Below are 23,157 nucleotides of genomic sequence, written 5' to 3' on the forward strand. Positions count from 1 at the left end.
TGCACCACGCCATGAAGGCGTATAGGGGATGTCGCGTTAGGGCCCCACACTTTCTTGATCAGGACCGAAGGTGGGTGTGATGTGATTAGCACCACCGTCCCTGGCCGCTTGAACAGGTGGGGAAAAAATTCCGATTAATTCCCGCCTGGAATCGAACTCGGTCTCTCGCATCGTAGTCAGACGCCCTAACGCCTGAGCTACCGCGGCAGATGAGTGGAAAAATAATAGTAACAATCTACTCGCTATTGGAATACATTTATTAAATTGAGTAAAATATATAGAAACAAATACTGATTTATATTCCACCGAAAAAACGTTCAGAACATTTATTTCCGTCTTTCAGCTTTTACATTTTATCTACAGCTTTTCGGCTGTCATCTGCGCAAGAAGAATTGCTCATTGCCAACGCTCACGGCGGCTCACGGTTCGGTTGCTCGGTTGTCTTGAAGAGTGTTCTGAGTCAAAGATCTTAATGCACATTCTGTGGTGGGAGTATGACAACGTAGGGAAGGAAAGAAAGGGGAGTCAAAATTATATTTATATTTTATGATTTGTACGTCTACTTCTGTGCAAATTTGCATGAAATTATCAAGATGGAAGAAGTAAATAGTGTATTAAATCCGAATGATGAAGTGAAGAAGTTGCAGGACATGGTGAGAAAGCTGGAACTTCAAAATGAAATGCTTCGAACGCAACAAAATACGAGAAACGGAGTTATCGAAACTCGTCTAATTTGCGGCACTGGAACAAGCGAAATCGGTGAGAAAAAGATCAGTGCTGAAAACGAACGAACTGAAGACGAAATACTGGACCTGAGTAAGGAAAATTGGTCTGATGAAGAATCATGGTAAGGACGACATTTGTACTAATCTGCTGTGACGTAGTATAACCTAAAAACCGTTTACCTGTCAACAGCTAATGCAAAAAATAGAATTGGAATTAAACTCTAATTTCAGATGTATTAATGATACCTGTTGCTAAAAAATGTACAAGTATTGAGTTGTTTGCTCCCATTTTGTAATGATTAATTGCTAATTTTATTGCTTGCTTCTCCAGTTTCATTGTAAGCAAGCAAGTAGCAGTTGGAATATCGCGGTTTTATGATTGTTTTTCTCTTTTTGGGCGTGGACCTTGCCCCTCATATATCTGCAGCATAGAGCAAATAATGAGAGGTCACTTCATACATGTTACTTCTACTAAACGTTATCATTACTTGTTGGAGTGTTGACACCAGGAGTATACTTTTTTCCTCTCGCCAATAAGTTTTAATAACACTGAAGTGTCTTTCACAATCAACATTTGTACCAGGCAGGTTAAACAAGAATTTTATGAGGCACAATCACTTTTAAATTTGACCCAGCCTGTACTAAATCTTTGTACACTGACCTCCACTTACCCCTCATTGTTTCTTTTCTATCCCCCCAATCTTCAAGGGGTTTTGAAATTTCACAGTAAGTGTCAAAAATATCATTATCATTAAATTCCAATGAATTTGAAATATGTTTTGCTTGTTGATGGAAATATGAAAATGACTCTTGAAGTTGTTCATAGTAAATTCTTGAGTCAAGGAGTAAATGCCTCAGTTTGTTGACGTCTTCAAAGAAACGAAGTGACCATGTTTCTAAGTATTTTACCACTACACAATAAAACCTATTTGAAACAGAGTATGCATATTCATCCTTCATACTCCCTTCTTTTACAAGTTTCATAAGTAAACTTGTTGCTGAGAATGGAAAAAGTTCTGTTCTATTCTGTCCCTGTATTTCTGCAGAAGTTCTCTTCTTTCCTCTCCCTTTTGAAAATATTGAACAGAAATTTCAATTGCTGTTATATAACACCTTTCAATTTTTAAAATAGTACCATTAAACAGGAGTAGCTGTGCATGCAGGAAATATAGCCACAGTTCACTTGTATCATCTTGAAAAAATTGACTAGCAATTGGGCCATTTTCCTCACTCAAAAAATAGGCATTTATCGCTTCATACTGACGTATAATTTTCTCTACACAAGGAAGTAAAGAGAGGAATCTTGTCTTTGAGTGGTATAAAAGATCCTCATAATGACACCCAATAAATTCACAGAAACTTTTCAAATTTTCTGTTCTCTCAATAAAATTACTAAAATGATTGTATATTTTGAAAACCCAGTTCTCAACATCTATGGGTATTATTTTCGCACAAGGTACAGAAATTGCATTATGTAGAATGTGAGCCCCACAACCAATAGGCAAAATTTTGGTAAATGTTTACTATCCTTCGGACACCTATAACTTCTGAGTTTCGTCAATTATTGACATTTCTACTTACCTATCTTCTTCGTGTATCATTTTTTAACGTGTATTCACGTTTTTTTGATCAATTTTTTTTATTTTAAAAAAAGTGTATTTGTAACTGAAGAACGTACGTTTCCGCAAATGGTTTGTGGGGCTATGCGAGAATGGTGTGTGGGGCTACGCATATTTTTTTCGAAACCAATTTTTAACTATTGTAACCTATTGTGACCCTACCTAACCTAACCTTACCGGAAACGGTTTGTGGGGCTATGCGTCAATGGTTGAATTTCCGCTATGAAACATTCCCACATCACACAAAACACCTTCCAGATGTTAGACAATACTACAGGAACTTATTACGGTAAGTAGTTTCTTCTGTAGAAATCTGTCCGAAGGATAGTAAACTAGTACCACTTCTCCTTTTGTGCCACTTTTGGCCAATCTGCGAAGATTGGGATGAGTGATGATATGATGAAATTGATGAATGGACACTCACAAATAACCATGCCCAGGCCAGGACCAAACCATATTGACTTACTTACTGTATCCATCAATACACTTGATACGGTTTCATTGGGTAAGCTATGAATTTTCAAAAGGCATGTTTTAATATGAATATCAGTGTCAGCTTCAAAACTTAAAAAAACTTATTAAAGCTTGGGTTTTAGTGTGGCACATGCAATTTTTTTTTATTTGCTGTTGAATTTAACAATTTACTAGTGCAATCCATACTTCTGAAGGAGTGGTTATGTTTTACATTGTGGTACGACCATAGAAGTTCCAATGAAATTAAGGGTAACAGTTCGTTATATCGGAGAAACATTAAAATCTGATGTTTTGTGTTTCTCATGGTTCGTACTTACGAATTGTGTATTGCGGAACATAGTTGAAGGTGCCCTTATGATTTTTACATGAAAAGAACATCGATTTTTCACATTACGAGTAATTCTTTTGGTTCCTTTCTTCTGTTGTGGAACATACAATATGGCACGCACAGCTGTGGATCATCGTGCGTCATGCTTGTGTTTGTCGATTTGGAGTGGGTATGCAGTGTTTCAACCTTCTTAACCAAAAAATACCTACTTTCGTGTTCATTATGTCATCACAAACCATTGACGGATAGCCCCAAAAATCATTCACGATAAGCTCCAAAAACCATTCATGATAGCCCCACGAACCATTGACGGATAGCCCCAAAAACCATTCACGATAACCCCACGAACCATTGACGGATAGCCCCAAAAACCATTCACGATATCCCCATGGACCATTTCCGGCAAGGTTAGATAAGTATAGTTAAAAGAAATTCTCATAAAAAGCACATTTGAAAAAACTGGCGAGACTGCGTGACTTTCGACGCTTGTGCCATCTGCAGGTACATAATGGAAACAACGGCATAATATTGTCGCTTTGCACAAAATGCAAGTTTATTATATCAAAAGTGCTTGTTTCTTGTTGTGCAGCATTCTACGATGAGAAAATACCTCCATGAACTTTCAAAATGCTACAGAAACTCATTTCCGTAAGTAGTTTCTTCTGTAAAAATGAAGAAACTGAGGGCAGAGAGCAGCGATGCCAGATTTCCTCCTGCCGGGCATCTTACTCACAGATTACACAGAGCAGCTGCTTTGATTCTCATCTGCTGGGCAAGAGAGGTCTCAACACAGGGTGCGACGTTGCAACCACTTGCAATGTGTTTTCCGTTCTGTGGATTTTAACGCATTTTTACACGTAAAATAATGAATGCAATTATATAGCAAGGAAAAGAGTATATTTGGGGATTTTTGCAAATTGAAAAGACTATAAGAGTATAGGCTATTAACCTCTAAAAGAGAATAATACTTACTCTTAAAAAGAGTATGTCTGGTCACCCTACGTTATGTAGGTTCCCCTTTTGATCGAATTTTTATATATGCTGTCCACGCTATAGTGGGTTTATGTTTTTGCGAAAAGTAATCTCTACAACAACAATAATAAAAATAAAATGTACTTAAATACCAGCATATTTCATATTCTGTGGAGATATTGCCAGTGGTTGGTACACTGCTCTCAGCTATAGGTTTGGTCAGAACATAAAAAAAATGTGGCCTTTTTAGTTTGGGACTTTTTTTCAATCCGCTTTGTAAGCAATAATGAGTTAGAAAAGTGCAACAATAAGTAGATGGTGATTCCTGGATTCACAGTATTTAATAGTTTTCCTAGCAAAGTAGCTTTATTTGACACCCATTTTTTAAATTAGGACCCATCTGCCTTCTACTATATGAAGAAACTTGTTTTCGGGACTAATGTTGCTTTGGGAAAAGAAAAGATCATGATTCTGTCAAGCTCAGATAATGCTACTTAAGTTTGTTAATTTTTCTGTATTTTTCTTTTATTTCCCGTCTGTACCAGTAGGAGAAATGCAACCTTTTCTCATAGGGGTTCTACTTATGAGAAAAGGAGTGTAAAGTTTGATGTTAGCAGTTTGACTGAAATTTTTGTTTGGTTTCATTCTGTTAGCATGTTTTTTTCTCTTTGTCTCTACAAATATTTAAAGAAAACAACAGGGAACGAACTTCAGGATATGAGGTATTTCACTTATGTGAGTTACATTTTGAACCAAATATATGTTATTTGTGGTTTCCTTGTCTTGAAACAAATATTACATTACACAAAAAGCATCAAAATCTATCACTGAATAGGAAATTCTTTTAGTTTTTGCTTGGTCACTGGCCCCCCACTCTGTGCTAACTGGTGATTTATTGTTACTTTTGAAAGTCTTGTACACTCCTCATTAATCTGTCCATAGTTTTCATGCACAGTGTCATTTATAGCAAGATAAGGTCTCAACAGCTGAGATTTACAGTTTCAGGAATAGATATCTGCAGAACTGATGGTTTTTTCAAGTTCCCAAGGCTAGTTCCATAATTTCCCAGTTTTATGAATATAATAAATAACCCGTGGTGCAACAGGCCATTGAGGGCCCGGGCCTACCTACGGACTGCCGGACTCATTTCCACCTGACCCCACACATTCACTCACCCTAGGTGGGAGATCATGTAACTAGTTATGGGGTGGCATGTGGTCAGCACGACTAACCCCCAGTCATTGTTGTAGGTTTTCATGACCGGGTTATGCTACTCATTCGTAGCTCCCCAATTTCCTCATGATGGTGGGTGGCCACCGGTCATACACAGGTCAAAATCTCAGGAGAAAACTTGTTACACTTCCCCCAGGAGGCCCGAACCTGTGCATGTCCCATAGCCATAGCCCAAAGCATGATGGCTTAGACTGCATGGCCATGATCCGCGATGTTTCATGAATATGGGCTATTCTTAAATTATGAACAGATTAGTGTAACCAGTAAGAATATGAGAAATTGATTAACAATAAAGGAAAGAAATATGTACAAAATAAAGAATAAGAAGCTGTTATTCTTGTTAGGTGGAAGAAAATGGCAACTTTAATGCACTAACACAACACTTTACATTTTTACAAATCTACAATGGAATGAAAATTGTTGAAGATGTGCATTATTTCAAAGCAGCCAACTTGAATACTTATAAGTTGGAATTGTTCATGCTACCTGCAGAGAAGTACACATTGAAGTGTACGGCCTCCTCCTCCCAATAAATATTATGAATTGCATTTTCCCACTGATTCATTTGAAGGGAACTTTTTGGACTGAAGTTGCAGGTGTGGAGCAATATGTTACTTGGGTAACAAACTTTCTGAAATAAATGCATCCTTTCGTTTCGATGTGAGATGACAAGTTGCCCATGTCACTCGTCACCTTGGTCTAGTGGTCATACACGTGTAGAGAGTGGTTTTTTACAAACTGGAGGTATGCATGTCGCTTGTTACTTCAGTGTGAAATCCCCTCACTTCGATTTGAAAGCTTCCTTAAACTTCAAGCACCATAGTTTTCCAGTGGTAATGAATAAAAATAAGGGAGTTTTGAGTGAATATTCTGTACACCTATTAGTTTTATTTCATGACTATTTAATTTAGTATAAAGAAGGAAGAATTGATATAATATCTGAATACATGTAGAGTGAGTTTCAAGTCGGACATATTTAGTGATATTATGTATTTTTAAGAAATATATGTTAATTGTGTTGTTCTCATGCAGTTTATATGCACCTTCGCATACTGATGCAGGGTCCGAGAAGAAATTTGATTTGTACGAATGGCTCACAAAAGATGAAGATTCTGAGATTCAGAGAGTACGTGAAAGTTTAGTAAGCAAACTGGAGGAAATAGAAAGAGGTAAGTGCTTTATTTTTATTCTGATTAAATGGAGATACTTAATATATCAGCCACTTAAATGATTGATAGAAAATTTTATACCTATGCATTCAGAATTTTATTTGAAGAGATGCTTTTGTAGCAAATATCACAGATTTGAAATTATGGTTCACCAGTTAATCTTAGCCATTTTCTTCATATTTATCTTAATGACTTGTGTCAATATGGTGAATGTCATTTGCAGAAAATGCCTTTTGACTGCTTCCCTCTTGTCTTTTCTGAAGAACTATAATTTTTCTAAAATCTCTTGCATTCCACACTAATACCATAGTAGCAAAATTGAAAAATCAATACCTTACCTTCATTCTACATGTTCGAGAAGTGTTCAGAAATTACCATGTTCTTGGTAATTTCTAAGTAGTTTCCTTGACCCACTGTACCCCCTTGAGAATTACGTAGATTTTTTTTTTTTAATAGACAGATTTCAATGCTTTACGTGATATAAAAGTGGTTCCAGCATTAGGAAAGCACAAATAACTGAGATATTTGATCCCAAAGTATAACCCATGTAAGTAAAAACCTGCAATTTCGGAGTACATCGTCGCTTTTTGTTAGTAAAAACTGTTAGTATGCACATTAAAATAGCGAAAGAACACGTCGAAAATAACTATCAGTACCAAACCTAGCAATCCTAACCCAACAATGTAAAATTATAACTGCTGTTTTGGAATGTCGTTTTGGGTGCTATATTCACTTGCCTGAAGCTTTTGGGCTGTTCTGCTCCACAATAAAGTCAAATGCTAAGGTAACAAACATACTTTACTTCTCAATAACACATTCCCACAAGCTAAAAATAGCTGAACACATTTATAAACAACAAAATCTTCATAAACCATGCAAGTATTTCACTTTCTCAAGGGTGTACAGATGGTCAAGGGTACCATTTCCGTTAGTTGCTGTATCCTTCACCAGATTGTTTTTCAACTCTCCTGAGCACTTTTAGTTGGAGTGTGGCATGCAGGTTTTTCCTATCACATGTTGTTGAATTTTCTCTATGGTTTGAAAACACCCTTTCAAGGTTGTTTTCGGCTTTGGAAGCGATAAAAGAAAACTACTGGAAATTGGTGATGAGTAAGATTTGTCACATGTCCATGCCTGGTTTGTCTTCAAATGAGAATCGGAACTCTTGGTGCATAATCTTCATTGGTTAACATTCCCTTTACTTTGTAGATCAAAAGTGTTAGCCAGAATTGACACTGCATTCAACTCATACAGTCCTTCCCAACAGTATTCCCCATATTCAGGACAAACACGTTATTTCTAATGTTCATGGAGTTTACTTGTAAATCTGATGGTCAGCCTGTGCATCTGTTCAAACAGATGTTGCATAAGTGATTCCAGTGCCTTGGCAGCAACTTTGTGTAAGATAGACTTAACAATAGACAGTGCCATAAGCAAGGAAGCAACCTAAGTACCAATTGGCACTGTATTCAAGTAAATTAGCATTTTATTGCACCTTGTATCTACAGTTGATACATAATAACTATATTAGAATAGTAGAATGGGGTGGATGGTCCCTCAACCTGTCCTTACCTCTCCAGTAGACAAGAAAAACTTCATTCTTGAAGCTTTCCATGTAGTGAATTATGAAGATTTTCTCTTGGAATATACGCAAGGCCAGTTCCAGGTATGCTTCCTATCTTTCACATTTTCGGGATTCTCTTCAATCCTTGAAGATGACAGCGACATTAGCTCTCAAAAGCTCGGAATCATATCTGAAACTGACTTGATGATTGATATCCTGAGAGAATCTCTTCAAGAAAAATTGTCATTCAAATTAATTAACTTTATTGTAACCGTGTGTTTATTTGTGATGTTTAGTGCTACATTAAATGTCAATGCTACCCCACAAAAGTTCAATTTTTCTTTGTAGATACATCCCTTATACAATATAATAAATTTTATAAACTAAAAAAAAAAGAATATCGAATAGATTGATCCTATTGTTGTGAAGTACTTGTGTTTGTGCTTTTTAATTAACCCTAATTCCTTTTTTACTTCAGGGTCAAGGCGTCAAATTGATACTAGGACATTCACAAGACCGAAGAAGAGATTAGGTTTGAGACCAGCCTTATATGATTTTGAAAGTGAAGAGAATGGTAGGAATACTACAAGAATACTTGAATCCAGAGAGTTAAGCGAGATTACTCCAGGTGATGGTGAAAGTTCTGTGATCTCCCAGTCCCCAAAGAAGGGTTTCGATGGCACTTTCAGTGTAGCAGACCGAAACTCTCCCAAAAACAATGCACAACCTGTAAGTACCGTATTGAATACGACCTTTGGTAAACCCAGTAGTGCCATTGCAACAATTTCACCCGCCTGTACTAGGTCACCAAAATTGGATGCCAGTGGTGTATTGAACAGTACTTTCTCGGTGAATGATGCATGTGATGTGAAGGATGAACGGAAAGCGAGGTTAGTTTACGATAGTGGCGAAGAGGATCGGCTAAGCAGTGCCTCGGACAGTAGTTTTTCGAACCGGCTGTTAAATGTAGGTGATGTTCAGACTCTCGCAAGGATGCAGGAAGAGAGTAAGTATTGCTTGTGAGTGCAAAATAATCTCTTGGTGTCATAATTGTGTGGAATGCCAATTTGAATAACAAACCATAATATTTTTGTAGAGGGTTTTGTGTGTGTGTGTGTTTTTTATACCTAAGCTCACAAGTCAAGATGGATTACATATTTTTTTATTTGAGTATATTTTAAATACTACTCCGCTAACTAGGTTCAAGTCTTTGGCTATTTAAACCACAGCCTTACCCATTTTTCACAATTCACCAATATCCATCAAACTGGGGGAAGCAGAAGAAACGTCAAAATGTGCTGAAATGTTGAATGCTTCTTGCTGATGCAGAGACTACATTTTCAATGGGGCATGCATTTACACCTTTATAAGCAAAGTTAGTAATAGAGGCATAATTTTGGTATTTAGTTCAGGTTGTCACTTATTGATATCTCATTTTACATTTTCACTATAAATATACTTGGCCTTTATTATCAAAAACAGCCAAGATCACATATGGGACCTTCCTACCAGAACACCAGTAAATGCACACTTTGACAAATCAACATATTTTCATTTTACATACATAAATGTCTGATTTAGTTTCTCTGAAGCATTACTTCAAGAAACTTATTTCAATGCTTGTAAAGCTTTTGCCACAAAAACAGTCCAGTCAAGGTCATGCCACCCACCTACAGTAATTAACTCTGATACACTTACTATTCATTTTTCTGCGAAAGTTTTTTTCAGCAATCTATTTCAGCACTCGTCTGGTGGCTTCGTCAGGCGCGAACTGTCTTGCTGCGGATGGTGTGGTTCCTTCTTCTTTCTCTTGTGCTTGTGGCAGCACTTTCACTTTTTGAAAAACTAAATATGCTGACCAAGGCAGTAATTTATTTTATTAAAAACATAAACTAAAACGTAACGTTTCAACCTTCTAGCAAGGTCTTCATCAGACTCTGTATCAAGTACAAAAGTAACAAGATACACAAAAAGGGTAGGATAGACTGGACATAAACAGAAGAAGTAAGAAAACTGGCAGGGGAGAATTGGAAGAGAAAGAAAAAGAGGAGAGAAGGTTTGGAATAAGAAGTATGGGGAAGACCACAGAAAAGATATGCAAAGTACTTAGGAAAGCGGGAATTAAAACTTACAGGAAGGGAGGGAGAAGCATCTTAGGAATAGCGAAGAATGCAAGCAAGGAAAAGGAGAACAGAGAAGAGGAAGAGGAAGGGATTATCTAGGAAGTGAAATGTAAAGAATGTCAGAGTGTGTACATAGGAGAAACGAAAAAAGGCTGAAAGACAGGTTGAAACAACATAGGGATGATGTACGACTTAAGAGAGAGAGAAATGCAATATTTAAACTCGAGAGAAACAGGACATGACATAGAGTGGGATGAGGCTAAGCAGATAGGAAGGGAGAAGAGAATGCTAGTGAGAAAATGGAAGGAAGCCAAGGAAATAGAGAAGAAAGGTGAAGAAGACATAATGAACTGGAATGGGGGACTGAAGTTAAACAAAGAATGGAAGAAGGTGTTAGAAAGAGTGGAAAGGACAAGAGAGAAAGAGGAGAGGAGAAGGGAGAAAAATGAAGGAAAAAGAGGGTGAGATATTCTATATGAATATCTCTTCACATTCTATATGAAAGTAATTATGTTTAGCCTTTTAGGTGAGAGTATAGTTGGAAAGTGAAAGCCACCTGCTAGAAAGTTCCTAACAACTTTCTAATAATCTGGAGAAAGTAACGTTTGTGTATATATAATGCCCTTTTTGTGTATCTTGTTACTTTTGTACTTGATACAGAGTCTGATGAAGACCTTGCTAGAAGGTTGAAACGTTACGTTTTAGTTTATGTTTTTAATAAAATAAATTACTGCCTTGGTCAGCATATTTAGTTTTTCATAATCATGGAAACAAGGCTTAATGGTGTTATAATTTCACTTTTTGTCGTTCTCGTGTGGGTGTAGAACTACCTTCTGTTGCTGCGCCTCGGGGTTTTGGTGCTGCACAAGGCGGTTCCAGATCTTGTCGTTCGCTTTCGCAGGGTGGTGTTTGCTCGTGTGCGCAGGCGGGCTTTTTTGCGAACGTTTGAGGTCTGTGCTTGGTTTCTTGTCACAGGGAAAGAGCAGGTTGGGAAAGGTGTGCATACTCCTGATGGTAAGAAGCCAGGTTTTATTAAGGGCCCCGGTATTGGTGTTGAGGTCGGCGGGCACGGTCACTATTGTGCAGGTTTCCTTTGAAAACCTTTCTAGTGTGGATTTTGCTTGCATGATTATTTTAGAAGAGCTTATGCTATGGTTTTCGTCTATGAGGTGGCAAGAAAGGCCTGTTCTTCCCAAGCCTGTGGTCAGCATAATGCTCCTTGAGCCTTTCATCAAACCGGCGGTTTGTCATCCCTACATATCTGCTTCCACATGTGCAGGTGATCATGTAGACACCACTTCTTGCATTGGGGTCGGTGTAATAACGTTTGAAATGGGTTAGGTGGGAGGCTCTCGAAGGAGGGGTCTGGTCTGCTATCTTGAAACTGTCTGGAAATAACGTTTTGGATTTTTTTGGTTAGGTCAGGATGTCAGGAGAGGCCGATCCATTTCCCTTCCGTCTTTTCTTGCTGAGAGTGTGACTGGTTCATCTTTTTTGTTTTGGTAGTGTCCAGGAGTTGGAGTTGCAGTCGGCTGTACCCATTGCTGATGCCAAGGGAGATATGTTCAAATTCAGTTTGCAGGTCTTCGGGTTCTGAGGTGAGGTTGATGGCCCTTTGGAAGAAGTTGATCCAGATGTTGTTTTTTTTTTGCCGTTCAGAGTGACCTGAAAGTTTGTGCATGTATTGCGTTCCGGAGTTGGATTTTCTGTATATATTGGTCTTGAATTTGCCATTTTTCCTGGCTTTGGAGAGATCTAGATAGTTTAGTGTGTTTTTTTTCTTCCTCTGGTATGAAGTGGATGCTTGGGGGCACGCAGGTGTTCTTCAAGGAAGGCGGCTTTTTCCACAGAGGCTATGATGTCCAGCATTGTGGGTTTCTTTTCCTGTAGTGCAAACTTGAAGCTGAATTTTAGGATGCATTCAAACTCACTGGGGAATTCGCAATTCGATAAGTTTATTTGGGCGGATGTCTAGCTCGTGAGATGCAGGGGGAGGGTGGGGGTTGGGGGGAATGAGTTCCAGGTTCCACCAAGCCTAGAGAATTTTCTTTTGAGAGTGAAGAGCTTGTCGTATGTGAATTTTCCTAGCTTGCTCTGCAAGATTTCGTCGAAGTCTGAACAACCCATGTGGTTGCTAAACTCGTATAATCTGGACCACAACTTGTAACACACTTCAGTAAGAGCACTGATTTCACTATGCACCTGGTTTATCAGGGATCGCAGCACATGAAATTGGCCGTATTTTGCACTTTTGTTACAGACGCGGAGCGGGATATAGGTTTCCATGCAAGAAAGTCCGGGAACACACTTTATTTGTAGCACTTCTGAAGGAACAACACCTACAGTGTTGCCAGTGAGCAACAATTTCAACCAACGAAATCAACCGCATTCATACAACACGTGAAGTATTGACCGAGCAGCTTAGAAAAAGTGTGGCAACCCTGGTGGACCAGGGGTGTGGAGGAGGCAAGGGGAGCTTTTACCTTGACTGTTTTCGTGGTGAGAGTTATAACAACTATAAACTAGAGGAAGATTACAGTGAAGGTGGGATACTAGTATTCAAGTTATCAACAATATACGTGGTGTATCAAGTGATGGTCATAAATAAAACCAGAGATACAGTGCATCAAACCCAAACGAAAGTTTCTCTTCCACTTTTCCGAGAGATGCTCAGTGTCAGAGTTAGACACCACCGAAAGTGTGGGAAAGTACAGTTCACACCTCTGTAGGACGAGTTGCAGTTAGAAAGGCTGTTCCAAAGAAATCATAAAGGAATCTTATGCTCTCTACCAGAAATGCACCATGGGAGATGTGTGGGACCTAATGTGGAAGGGACTCCCCATAGGAAATGGGGTTCCCCGTAGAAAGAATACGTGAAAGGGGTATCTGAGGAAGCAGTTGGACGTCAATTACATGATATCCAGATACCATTCACAATTACGGAAACAAGAAAGATGAAACCGGGATAATTTTAGCATGGTTGCGTTGTTCGAGGGGCAATGGGCATAGCAACACCGACAGTAAATGCAAGCAAAATCTTCGTTGGCTGGCGAATGTCATGGGAAAACAGTGTTTAGCTGTGGTTGGTAGTTTGTAAAAGATGGAAAGAGTATGATGTGTGAAGGGAGTCGAGGGGGCCCTATGAAAAAACCTCCATCCCACCTTTGTGACGGAAGAAACACCCGTACAAAAAATATAATACGTAAGATGAAAGAAACAATACCATTACCTACAGTGGTAAAATTAATTTTGTTTTCCGATGGTTACAGGAGTTGAACCCTCAACCTACTGAAGGTAATCCGAACACTTTACCACTTGGACACTGTGACCCAGTAGTGTTTTGGTGTTATTGCAGGATGTAGGCACAATACCTACGTACATATTGTTAATCAAAACTAGGGATGGCACCGAGCACGAGACCACCTAGTGCATGAGACGAGACAGAGAACGAGATCACTCTTTCGAACTCGAGATCAAGGAAAGTATCGTCTCGTCTCTATACCATCCCTAATCGACGTTACATGATGTTATTGGAAATCACTGTACTTAATACTGTAGGTGCCTTTGAATCACGTAAGAGGTACGACGTGTTCTACTATGGTGCCTCTCAACCTTACAAGTCAGTATGGGTTAAATGGAGCGCAGCGTTGACAGATCAACAAACGGAGGTGCACGAATCACTCTTAACGCTAATGATTGTGACAAATTTACTTCCTTAATATCGTACAGGAAATCTTCAAAATCTATGTATTTGATGCATTTTGTGGAAAAAAACGATAGTTACCTCAAGATTTGCATGTAAAAGTTAATACGTATTTCGACGTAACTATTTAGTACTATTTTACATTTCCATTATATGTGTAACTATTATGCATTCTTTACTTCGAAGTTTACCAATACTGTGTCTTTTTCCAGCGTCTCTATCCATTATTAATCAAAGTATGTAACTTACATGCAATCCACAATTATCACACAGCACACTGCACTTCCTACGAAACGGTGCACCTGCCTGCAACAGAATTTTCACCTCGGTGGCACACAATGAATTTGATACGCAAGACAGCCTGTGTAAACAAACTACGATTCTGCAATAAATAATGGTGCTGTGGAGTAACAATGCATTCTAAAAATAACTTCAAACAATGGTCAACACTTTTCTCGCTTGGTCTGCATGTTTATCGCGACAAACCGAAAAGTTTCTCGCTAGCCAACTTTTTCGTGTTACGGTCTTATGATTTATACAAAATATCTAATGTATGTGTGTATATATATATATAACAGATATATATATATATATATATATATATATATATAACTCTCTTTGTAAGCAAATTAATTCACTCAGGCGAAGAATATCATATCTACAAACACTATAGATCCCATAGAAAAAATACTGGCAAAGTTGATCAAGCGGTTTGATATTTAAGGCTTTTGAAGTACAGTATGCGCCAAAATATACAGTAATGAAATTAAAAGACGAACATTACATTGTTGTCATCTGTGAGTTGATTTATCCTGAAAGAAACACTACATACACACTATTAGCGAGTTATAACTTCCTTTTCACTACTGAGAACACGAGCGGCTTTAGCTATGCCCCATTGACAAACGCACATGCGCATTCGAGGTGCACGAGTTTCAGTACTGTATATTTTGGCGCATACCGTATTTACTAGGAAAAAATGAAGCGTTTTGCAAAATTCCATAATTATGGAAATTTCAGATCATATGAATTTATGAGAGGTTATATAATGCCGTCAGTAAATAGAGCATAAAAACTCTACAGGATAATGATTTGACGGTTTGAAATTTATGACTTTTACATTTTGTAAATTTTGTAACATCTGGCAATCCAGCGGTAGTAGATGAGGACAGAGCTATTGGGAAAACTCATGTATTAGGGAGAGAGAAGGAAGTACTCCATTTACTTCCATACCGACTTTTAAGGTTGAGACAGTCTATAGTATTACATAATACGTAATTTGCGTTGTTCCTATCCGTACCGTTGGGGCAGCATGACTTGCATCAAGGCTAGAAGGCACACTGAGACGTAGTTCAGTAAGTGTGTCTGTTAGAGACTGAATATGTACAACAGTGTCTGTCAGTGAAGTGCATGTACTTCGCAGTTCAAATGGAACGTAAAAAAAAAAAGTAAAGTAAAGTGCGCCCCTGTGCATAGCACCACGCCATGAAGGCGTATAGGGGGTGTGGGGGTAACGCCCCACACTTTCTTGATCCGGTCGTGAGTAGGGGTGATGTGATCAGCATCACGCCCCTGACCGCCTTTACCCCCCAGGGTTTCCCCCAGGTACCCATGTTATTCGACGCTGGGTGGGCGCCGGGGCCGCGTGTGTACAGTAATGAGGAATATGCGGACATGCATTTCTTCTACGGGAAAGCAGACGGCAATGCAGTGGAGGCTGCACGCCTGTACCAGGAAGCTTTTCCTCGCTGATTGCACCCTGATCGTCATGTGTTCATAAGATTACACCAATGCCTCTGAGAACACGGGAGTTTTGAATATGGATAAAGAAGCGGTAAGCCAACACATATCACAGTGGAAGAAGAGGAAAGCATTTTACAACGCGTTGAAGAAGCATCAGGGACGTCAACTAGGAGGAGCGAGGTGTTTCTCACGGCAGTGTGGTGCGTTTTACACCACCTGTTGCTCTACCCGTACCATCTCCAACACGTACAAGGTCTCCAAGAAGAGGATTGCGAGGCCATGGTTAGGTTTTGTGAGTGGATGCTGCAAAAACTTGCATTACACCCACGCTTTTTAGGTGACATTTTGTTCACAGATGAAGCTGGATTCACTTGTGATGGAATTGTGAACTTTCATAATACTCACGTGTGGTGTGACGAAAATCCCCTTGAAATGTTTGAGTCACGACATCAGCTACATTTCACCTTGAATGTGTGGATGGGTTTAGTAGGTGATTTCATATTGGGACCTCACATCCTGCCACCCAAACTCAATGGTCATGGGTAACTTCAGATCCTGCGTAATCATCTTCCATGCCTCCTGGAAGATGTTCCCCTTCATCAGAGGTTGTGTATGTGGTTCATGCACGATGGGGCGCCAGCACATTTTGCTTTACCTGTGCGGCGGCACCTTACACGACGCTATGGTCGGCACTGGATAGGTCGTGCAGGGCCTGTATTGTGGCCACCACGGTCACATGATTTAAATCCATTGGATTTTTGTATTTGGGGTCACATGAAGAGCACGGTGAACAGCTCTCCTGTCGATAATGTTGCCGAGTTAGAGGAACGTGTAATTGATGCATGGGCACAAATATGAAATACACCTGTGATATTGGAAAGAGTGCAGAATTCACTACACTGACGGTTGCGCTGTTGTGTGGAAATGAATGGAAGTCATTTTGAGCACTTCTTGTAACTTCTTGTACAGTGTTCTACCTGTGAAGTAAAGTGTATCATACGTGAAACTGTTTCCTATGTGACGTCACATTCCAATGTTTTCCCATGACATTCATCAGCCAACGAGGATTTTGCTTGCATTTACTGTCAGTCTTGCTATGCCCATTGCCCATTGCCCCTCCGGCAACGCAACCATGCTAAAATTATCCTGGTTTCATCTTTCTTGTTTCCGTAATTGTGAATGGTATCTGGATATCATGTAATTGACGTCCACCTGATTCCTCAGATACCCCTTTTACGTATTCTTACTATGGGGAGTCCCTTCCGCATTAGGTCCCACAGATCTCCCATGGTGCATTTCTGGTAGAGCGCATAAGATTCCTTTATGATTTTTTTGGAACTGCCTTTCTAACTGCCATAGTACTCGTCCTACAGAGGTGTGAACTGTACTTTCCCACACTTTCGGTGGTGTCCAGCTCCGACACTGAGCATCTCTTGGAAAAGTGGAAGAGGAACTTTCGTCTGGGTTTGACGCGATGTATCTCTTGTTTCATTTATGACCATCACTTATCATACACTCTGTATAAGGTGTTCAGATCACAAGTGGTGTAAGTCCTTGGAAGACAGTTTTGAGAAAATGGCACATTAAAATAACTTAGTACTATGTTTGACTGTTGAAGCACATAGTGGTGCCTCGATGAGCAGGAATTTGAAACTTTGGACATACATACTTCTAGTGGAAATGTGGAAATTTTTTGTCATGTTTTAATCCGGTTTGTGATTGGAGAAGAAGAAAGTTTGTGGGAATTTTCTGCCTCTTGCATTATGTTCGATTATATTTTGTATAGTAAGGATGAAAATTGCCATAGTTATGAAATGATTAAAGTGAACTATAAAATTCCTACAATTAATATCATTTTTTTTTTTTTTTGCACACAAGTCAGACAAGGGTAGAAAAATGAAGCAAACACGATGAAAGGTTATTTTTTAGGATAACTTGTAGGAATTTCAGAATATCTATCACTAACTCTATTATCGGTAATTTCTTGGTGACAGTACAATAATATCTCAAATCATAATTGTACATAGATAATGTGCAAGCTGTAAGTTATGCAAGTACGAGGTGTGTCAGGAAAGTAAAGCTACAACATATGTACAGGGTGTCCTAAAAGTATGGAGACACCCGAATGAAAGTTTAATGACATACTGTACCACAAAACTAACACTGCAGGTTTGTAATAGGGGTGGGGGAAAATGTTATAGGGCATATGATGATGACGGTTGCCATCTTGGAACCTACCATTTTGAATTCAACTTCAAAATTTTAAATGGGAATCGGGTGATATGATATATCAAATCAGGCTAGAATTTCACAATAAATGCAGTGGCGAAGATTATTTAGACTTATTTTTAACCAGTTAAAAGTTATGAATGAATTATTGTACCACATTGTTCTTTTTCGAGGTGTCAGAAAAAAACATTAACATGGCTCTAATGTGTCAGTAACGCATCAAGATCATAATGACATCTAGGGGGAGAAGTTTGCATGCCATTACACATGATTTTGATCACAGATATTTCCGAAGGGTTGAATTTTGTGACTGGTTGTTTCCAACAATTACAATGTAATGCTTCTACTGGAATGTGCGAATTTCTCGAAAAATTAAATTTCAATTCTATAGTCAAAATGTCAAAATTAAAATGCTTTTCAGGCTCTGAAGAGCATAATAATACATCATCTCCTTCCCAGTGAGAGGCTAATTTTTATGTTTTCATAAGGAAGTTAATAAACAGAATATTCGCAAATTTTTATCTGAAAACAAATTCTGCAGAGATCACAGCCAAATGGTTAGTGTTGGTAAGTTAATGGTGTTGTATGGTGTGAGGTTAGGGAAGAAGGTATCTTTTGCAGAGGTTTTTTTTCAACAGGATGGGGCACCATAATGCTATGGGAACGTTGTGAGAAAGTTTCTGTCCAATGTGGGTTATCAGATAAAAAACATAGAATATTCTGTTTATTAACTTCGTTATGAACATAAAAATTAGCCTCGTCACTGTGAAGGACATTTCATTCCAGTGTAACACACTGTAATTGTTTGAAACACCAGTCACAAAATTGAACCCTGTGATCAAATTTATGTGCAATGCGAACTTCTCTCCCTAGACGTCAGTATAATCTCGATGCATTACTGACACGTTAGAGCCATTTTAATCCTTCTTTCTGACACCTCGAAAAGGAGCAAATTGGTACAATAATTCATTTGTAACTTTTCACTAGTTAAAGATACGTTGAAATAACCTTCACCACTGCATTTCTCGTGAAATTCTAGCCTGATTTGATATTTCATATCACCCCATTCCTATTTAAAATTTTGAAGTTTAATTCTTGAATTCAAGATGGTGACCATCGTCTTATGCCCTATTACATTTTTCCCCACCCCTATTACAAACCTGCAGTGTTAGTTTTGCGGAACAGTATGTCATTCAACTTTTATTCACTTGTCTACATACTTTTGGACCACCCTGTATATCTTAAGGGAAAATGTGTAAGGCATAAGTTGGCAACACTGACAGTAACCTTGATCCTTACTCTTTCCAGTAGCATTCATTCACAGTGCTGCACTGAGTCTTGTGTGAGTCTCATGAGCTTGAAATGGCTGCGTCGACAAAGAAAGTGCGGGCTGTGATGCGGTTTCTTCAGGGAAAAGACAAATGTTCAGCGGACATTCATTGTGAAATGGTGGCATGTGAAATGTGACTCAGCACAGCACTGCGAATGAACGTGCTACTAGAAAGAGTAAGGATCAAGATCACTGTTAGTGTTGTCAACTTGTGTCTTACATATTTTTCCTAAGATATATATCAGTTGTATCTTAACTTTCCTGACATGCCTCGTACATTGAGGCACAGGGAAATAAAAGTAGAAAATGTTCGTTTGTTGCATAACTTATTTTGAGAGATACAAGTTATTAAAGATTTCATGGAGACTGAATTGGGTATAAAATCCTTATTAACTGCAAAATTAAAGGCTGGATACTTCATACATCATTGGCGTTTTCACCAAATAACAGGTATAGTTCTTTTAGATTAATACATGTGTGTGCTTAGAGAATTGTGGAATTTGCAAGTAATCAAATTGTTAATTTTAACAAATGGAAAGCATACAACTAAACAAAGAGGATTTTAATTTATTCTATTTTTTTATAACTTGTGATGCTGAAATTGCAACTTGAATCCTGTGGTAGATGTAATTTTATAAAGTACACACTGTATTTTGCAGCATTTTATGGAAATATTGATTTGCAAGATACCGATTTGACAAAGCAAGTAATAACAATAATAGTAAGAATAATTAGCTCATTTAGGCTAATCAGGTCTTGCCGTACCTTTTAAAGTGAGATCTGAACCACCATGCATTCACAAGAGATTAACCCTGTGACAACAATTGGAGATGCCAGAGTTAAGCAGGTCTTCAATTGTTGCATGAAAATGCACCTAACCGGGAAGTAGTCTGATGAATATTCTGTTATTTCTTTCCCATATTTTTTCATAGTTTTTCTTGTATGTACGCATTGCTTGCATGATAGAATTATTTTCCTGTAGTTTACGGTTATTACAAGCATAAGAAAACAGTTTTTTCTTTGTGACGTTTCAGGAGAACACACGCTCCTTTCATCAGACATTTATTTTCATTTTGACTAAAGATACAGTTATAACAATGGTTAGTAATTATAGGACGCCTAATCAGGGACTCGTACTCAGAATTGGACAGCCTTTCTCGAAAGACATATGATCTCCACATAACATTGTCAAATTCTTTGCACCCACTCATATGGGATAAAGTAAACAGAGCTACAGAACAAGTTGTAGAACACTACAGCAAGCTTTCAGAAAGGAGACTTGATAGGAAATTCTACCAGCTAATTCAAGAAGAACAAGTTATATACAACAACAATGAAAGAAGGGAAGCAGTTAATGTCACTGGTAAAATAGAAACTAAGAACATTGACAACAGACTATTTATAAATCTTACGGATATTGAGGTACCTGATGAGTATATAGAAATTTTTCAATTCGGAATGAAATTTTCAGTTGGTAGTGCTTATATACACAAGGAAGATTTCGTGATTTCAATAGAGAAAGCACTGAATTTCTTAGATGATGAGGAGGAAAAAAGAAAATTACGAAGTCTCACACATGATGCTCTTGATGAACGTTTAAGTTTTGAATACAACAGAAGAACTAACAGAGGTCCAAAATACACAGAACGGGAGAAAGAGCATATAAGGTTGGGGAAAAAAGTTCATGGTTTCAAGATCTGGTTGAAAGAAAACGACATTTTCTTAATAAAATCGGACAAGGAAAATAAACCTGTCCTTATCCGAATTAAGGACTATAAAGAAAAAATGGAAGAATGTTTCAAATTAAACAATTTCACAGAAACCTCTCGAAACCCTATAACTAAAATAATAAATGAGGTAAAGAAAGTAATTGAAAGCAGTATCACGATACCAAGAGAAATGAAGAAAAAACTCATTGTCAAAGATTCAACCCTGCCGATTGCCTTTGGACTACCAAAAACTCACAAACCTGGAACTCCAATACGACCCATCATTGCAACTTTCACACATCCTGCATACAAACTATCCAAATATTTAGTTGAAAGACTTGCTATAATTAAACAACAAACACCATTCAGTGTTAAAAATGCATATGAAGTGAAACAGAAACTAAAAAATATTGTTTGGAATAGTGAGTATCGTATTGCAAGTTTTGATGTAGAAAATTTATATCCTAGTGTCCCAATAGAAGGTGCCACAGATGCATTACACAGATGGCTTATTGAGATGAAGGTTAACCCAGTAGAATCATGGGAAATGGTTCGATGGTTTACTGTATGTGCAAATTACAATTACTTTATATTTGATGGCAAAATCTATCAGCAAAATAATGGTCTATCAATGGGAAACCCAGTATCCGGAATCATCTCCAGCATTTTTCTTCATTACATAGAATCTCCAATTGTTAATGCGATAGGTGCGGATATCAAACTCTACATCAGATATGTAGATGATGTGCTAATTATTGCTAAAAATGAGAACACCATCATGGACGTATTTAAATCGTTAAATGAATCACATCGTTGCATAAAATTCACTTGCGAACCCATGAATAACAATGTAATTTCTTTCCTTGATCTGCAAATTAAGACAACTGACTCAATAATTCAAACATCAGTCCATAGAAAAAAATTAGCGGGGGAAAAATACATCCATGCCAAATCAGAACATTCGCGTATAACAATGGATAACATATTTTTAAATTTTTTCCTGAGAGCACAAAGACTATGTTCTAATAATGAGGATATCAAAAATGAAGAAGAAAGGCTCTTTAATATAGCAAAAGAAAATGGCTTTCACACTAACAGAATAAACCAAATCAAAAAACAAGTTGCAAGAAAACTAAAGGAAAAGAGAAATACAGACAAAGATGAAAAATCTGTTGAAAAGAAATTTGTGTGCATTCCATTCCACAAGGGATTCTCACATAAAATTGCAAAAATTTTTAGAAGTTTTAATTTCAAAATTGTTTTTAAATCACCAAGAAGTTTGGAATGTACATTTAATGAATTCAAAATGAGAAACTCGCTACCAGATGTGGAAACCACAGGAATATATAATATAAGTTGTTCATGTTCAAAAGATTATGTGGGACAAACAGCAAGGAAAATGGCAATAAGATGGCACGAACATGATTTGGACATTATAAATCTAAACCCAAGAACAGGTTTGTCAACTCATATCATCGAAGAGAAGCATTTGATTAAAAAGAGAAGGGTTTTAAAAAGATTAACGGGAAACACAGAGTTGAATGTCTGGGAAGCCTCGTTCATTGCAGAAGAACACTGGAATAAATTAAATAATGAAAATGGTAACATAGATCCAGTGTGGAGTTTTCTTTTTCACAAATGGAGTAAGCCACCATCTTTAAAATTTAATGTAACAGAAAACATCAAGAGACTTTGTGAAAACAATGATGAATTTGAATTACCTGATGATATTTGGGATTCATAATTTAAAAAAATAGACTGCTTTTTTCACAGTTAAGTTGCTATATTACAACAATGTAACATTGACAACATCCATTATATAACAGATTCTTTTTGTTTAAAAATTACTAACCATTGTTATAACTGTATCTTTAGTCAAAATGAAAATAAATGTCTGATGAAAGGAGCGTGTGTTCTCCTGAAACGTCACAAAGAAAAAACTGTTTTCTTATGCTTGTAATAACCGTAAACTACAGGAAAATAATCATATTTTTTCATTTATCAGCTTCTAGTTTTCTCTTTTAAAGTTTGACCCCGAACACAAGTGCACACATTATATATGTAATTTACAGAATTGACTATTCACAATGTTATGATAATTGATATTATTTAAGATAGTTGTTTTAAACATAATATTCTGAAACAGTAAGCAAAAGGTTATGTTGTATCATATTTTTCTCTACAAACTTTTATGATTTGAAGCATAGTTTCACACATGCATTGTATCTTTTTTTTT

General features: G+C 37.7%; 1 protein-coding gene across 1 annotated transcript in view; it reads left to right on the forward strand.

The window, feature by feature from the left end:
• Window positions 1-435: 435 nt before the first annotated feature.
• LOC145999077 (uncharacterized) overlaps window positions 436-23,157 on the forward strand; it is a 34,135-nt gene continuing 11,413 nt past the window's right edge. Inside the window, exons 1-3 of the mRNA XM_083136054.1 lie at window positions 436-847; window positions 6,384-6,520; window positions 8,563-9,090. Of these exons, the coding sequence (XP_082992180.1) occupies window positions 594-847; window positions 6,384-6,520; window positions 8,563-9,090 (919 nt within the window). The 5' untranslated portion in view covers window positions 436-593. The remainder of the gene's footprint in view (window positions 848-6,383; window positions 6,521-8,562; window positions 9,091-23,157) is intronic.

This window comes from Lepisma saccharinum, chromosome 1 (genome assembly GCF_977018435.1).
Source record: "Lepisma saccharinum chromosome 1, izLepSacc3.1, whole genome shotgun sequence".
Lineage (NCBI taxonomy): Eukaryota > Metazoa > Arthropoda > Insecta > Zygentoma > Lepismatidae > Lepisma > Lepisma saccharinum.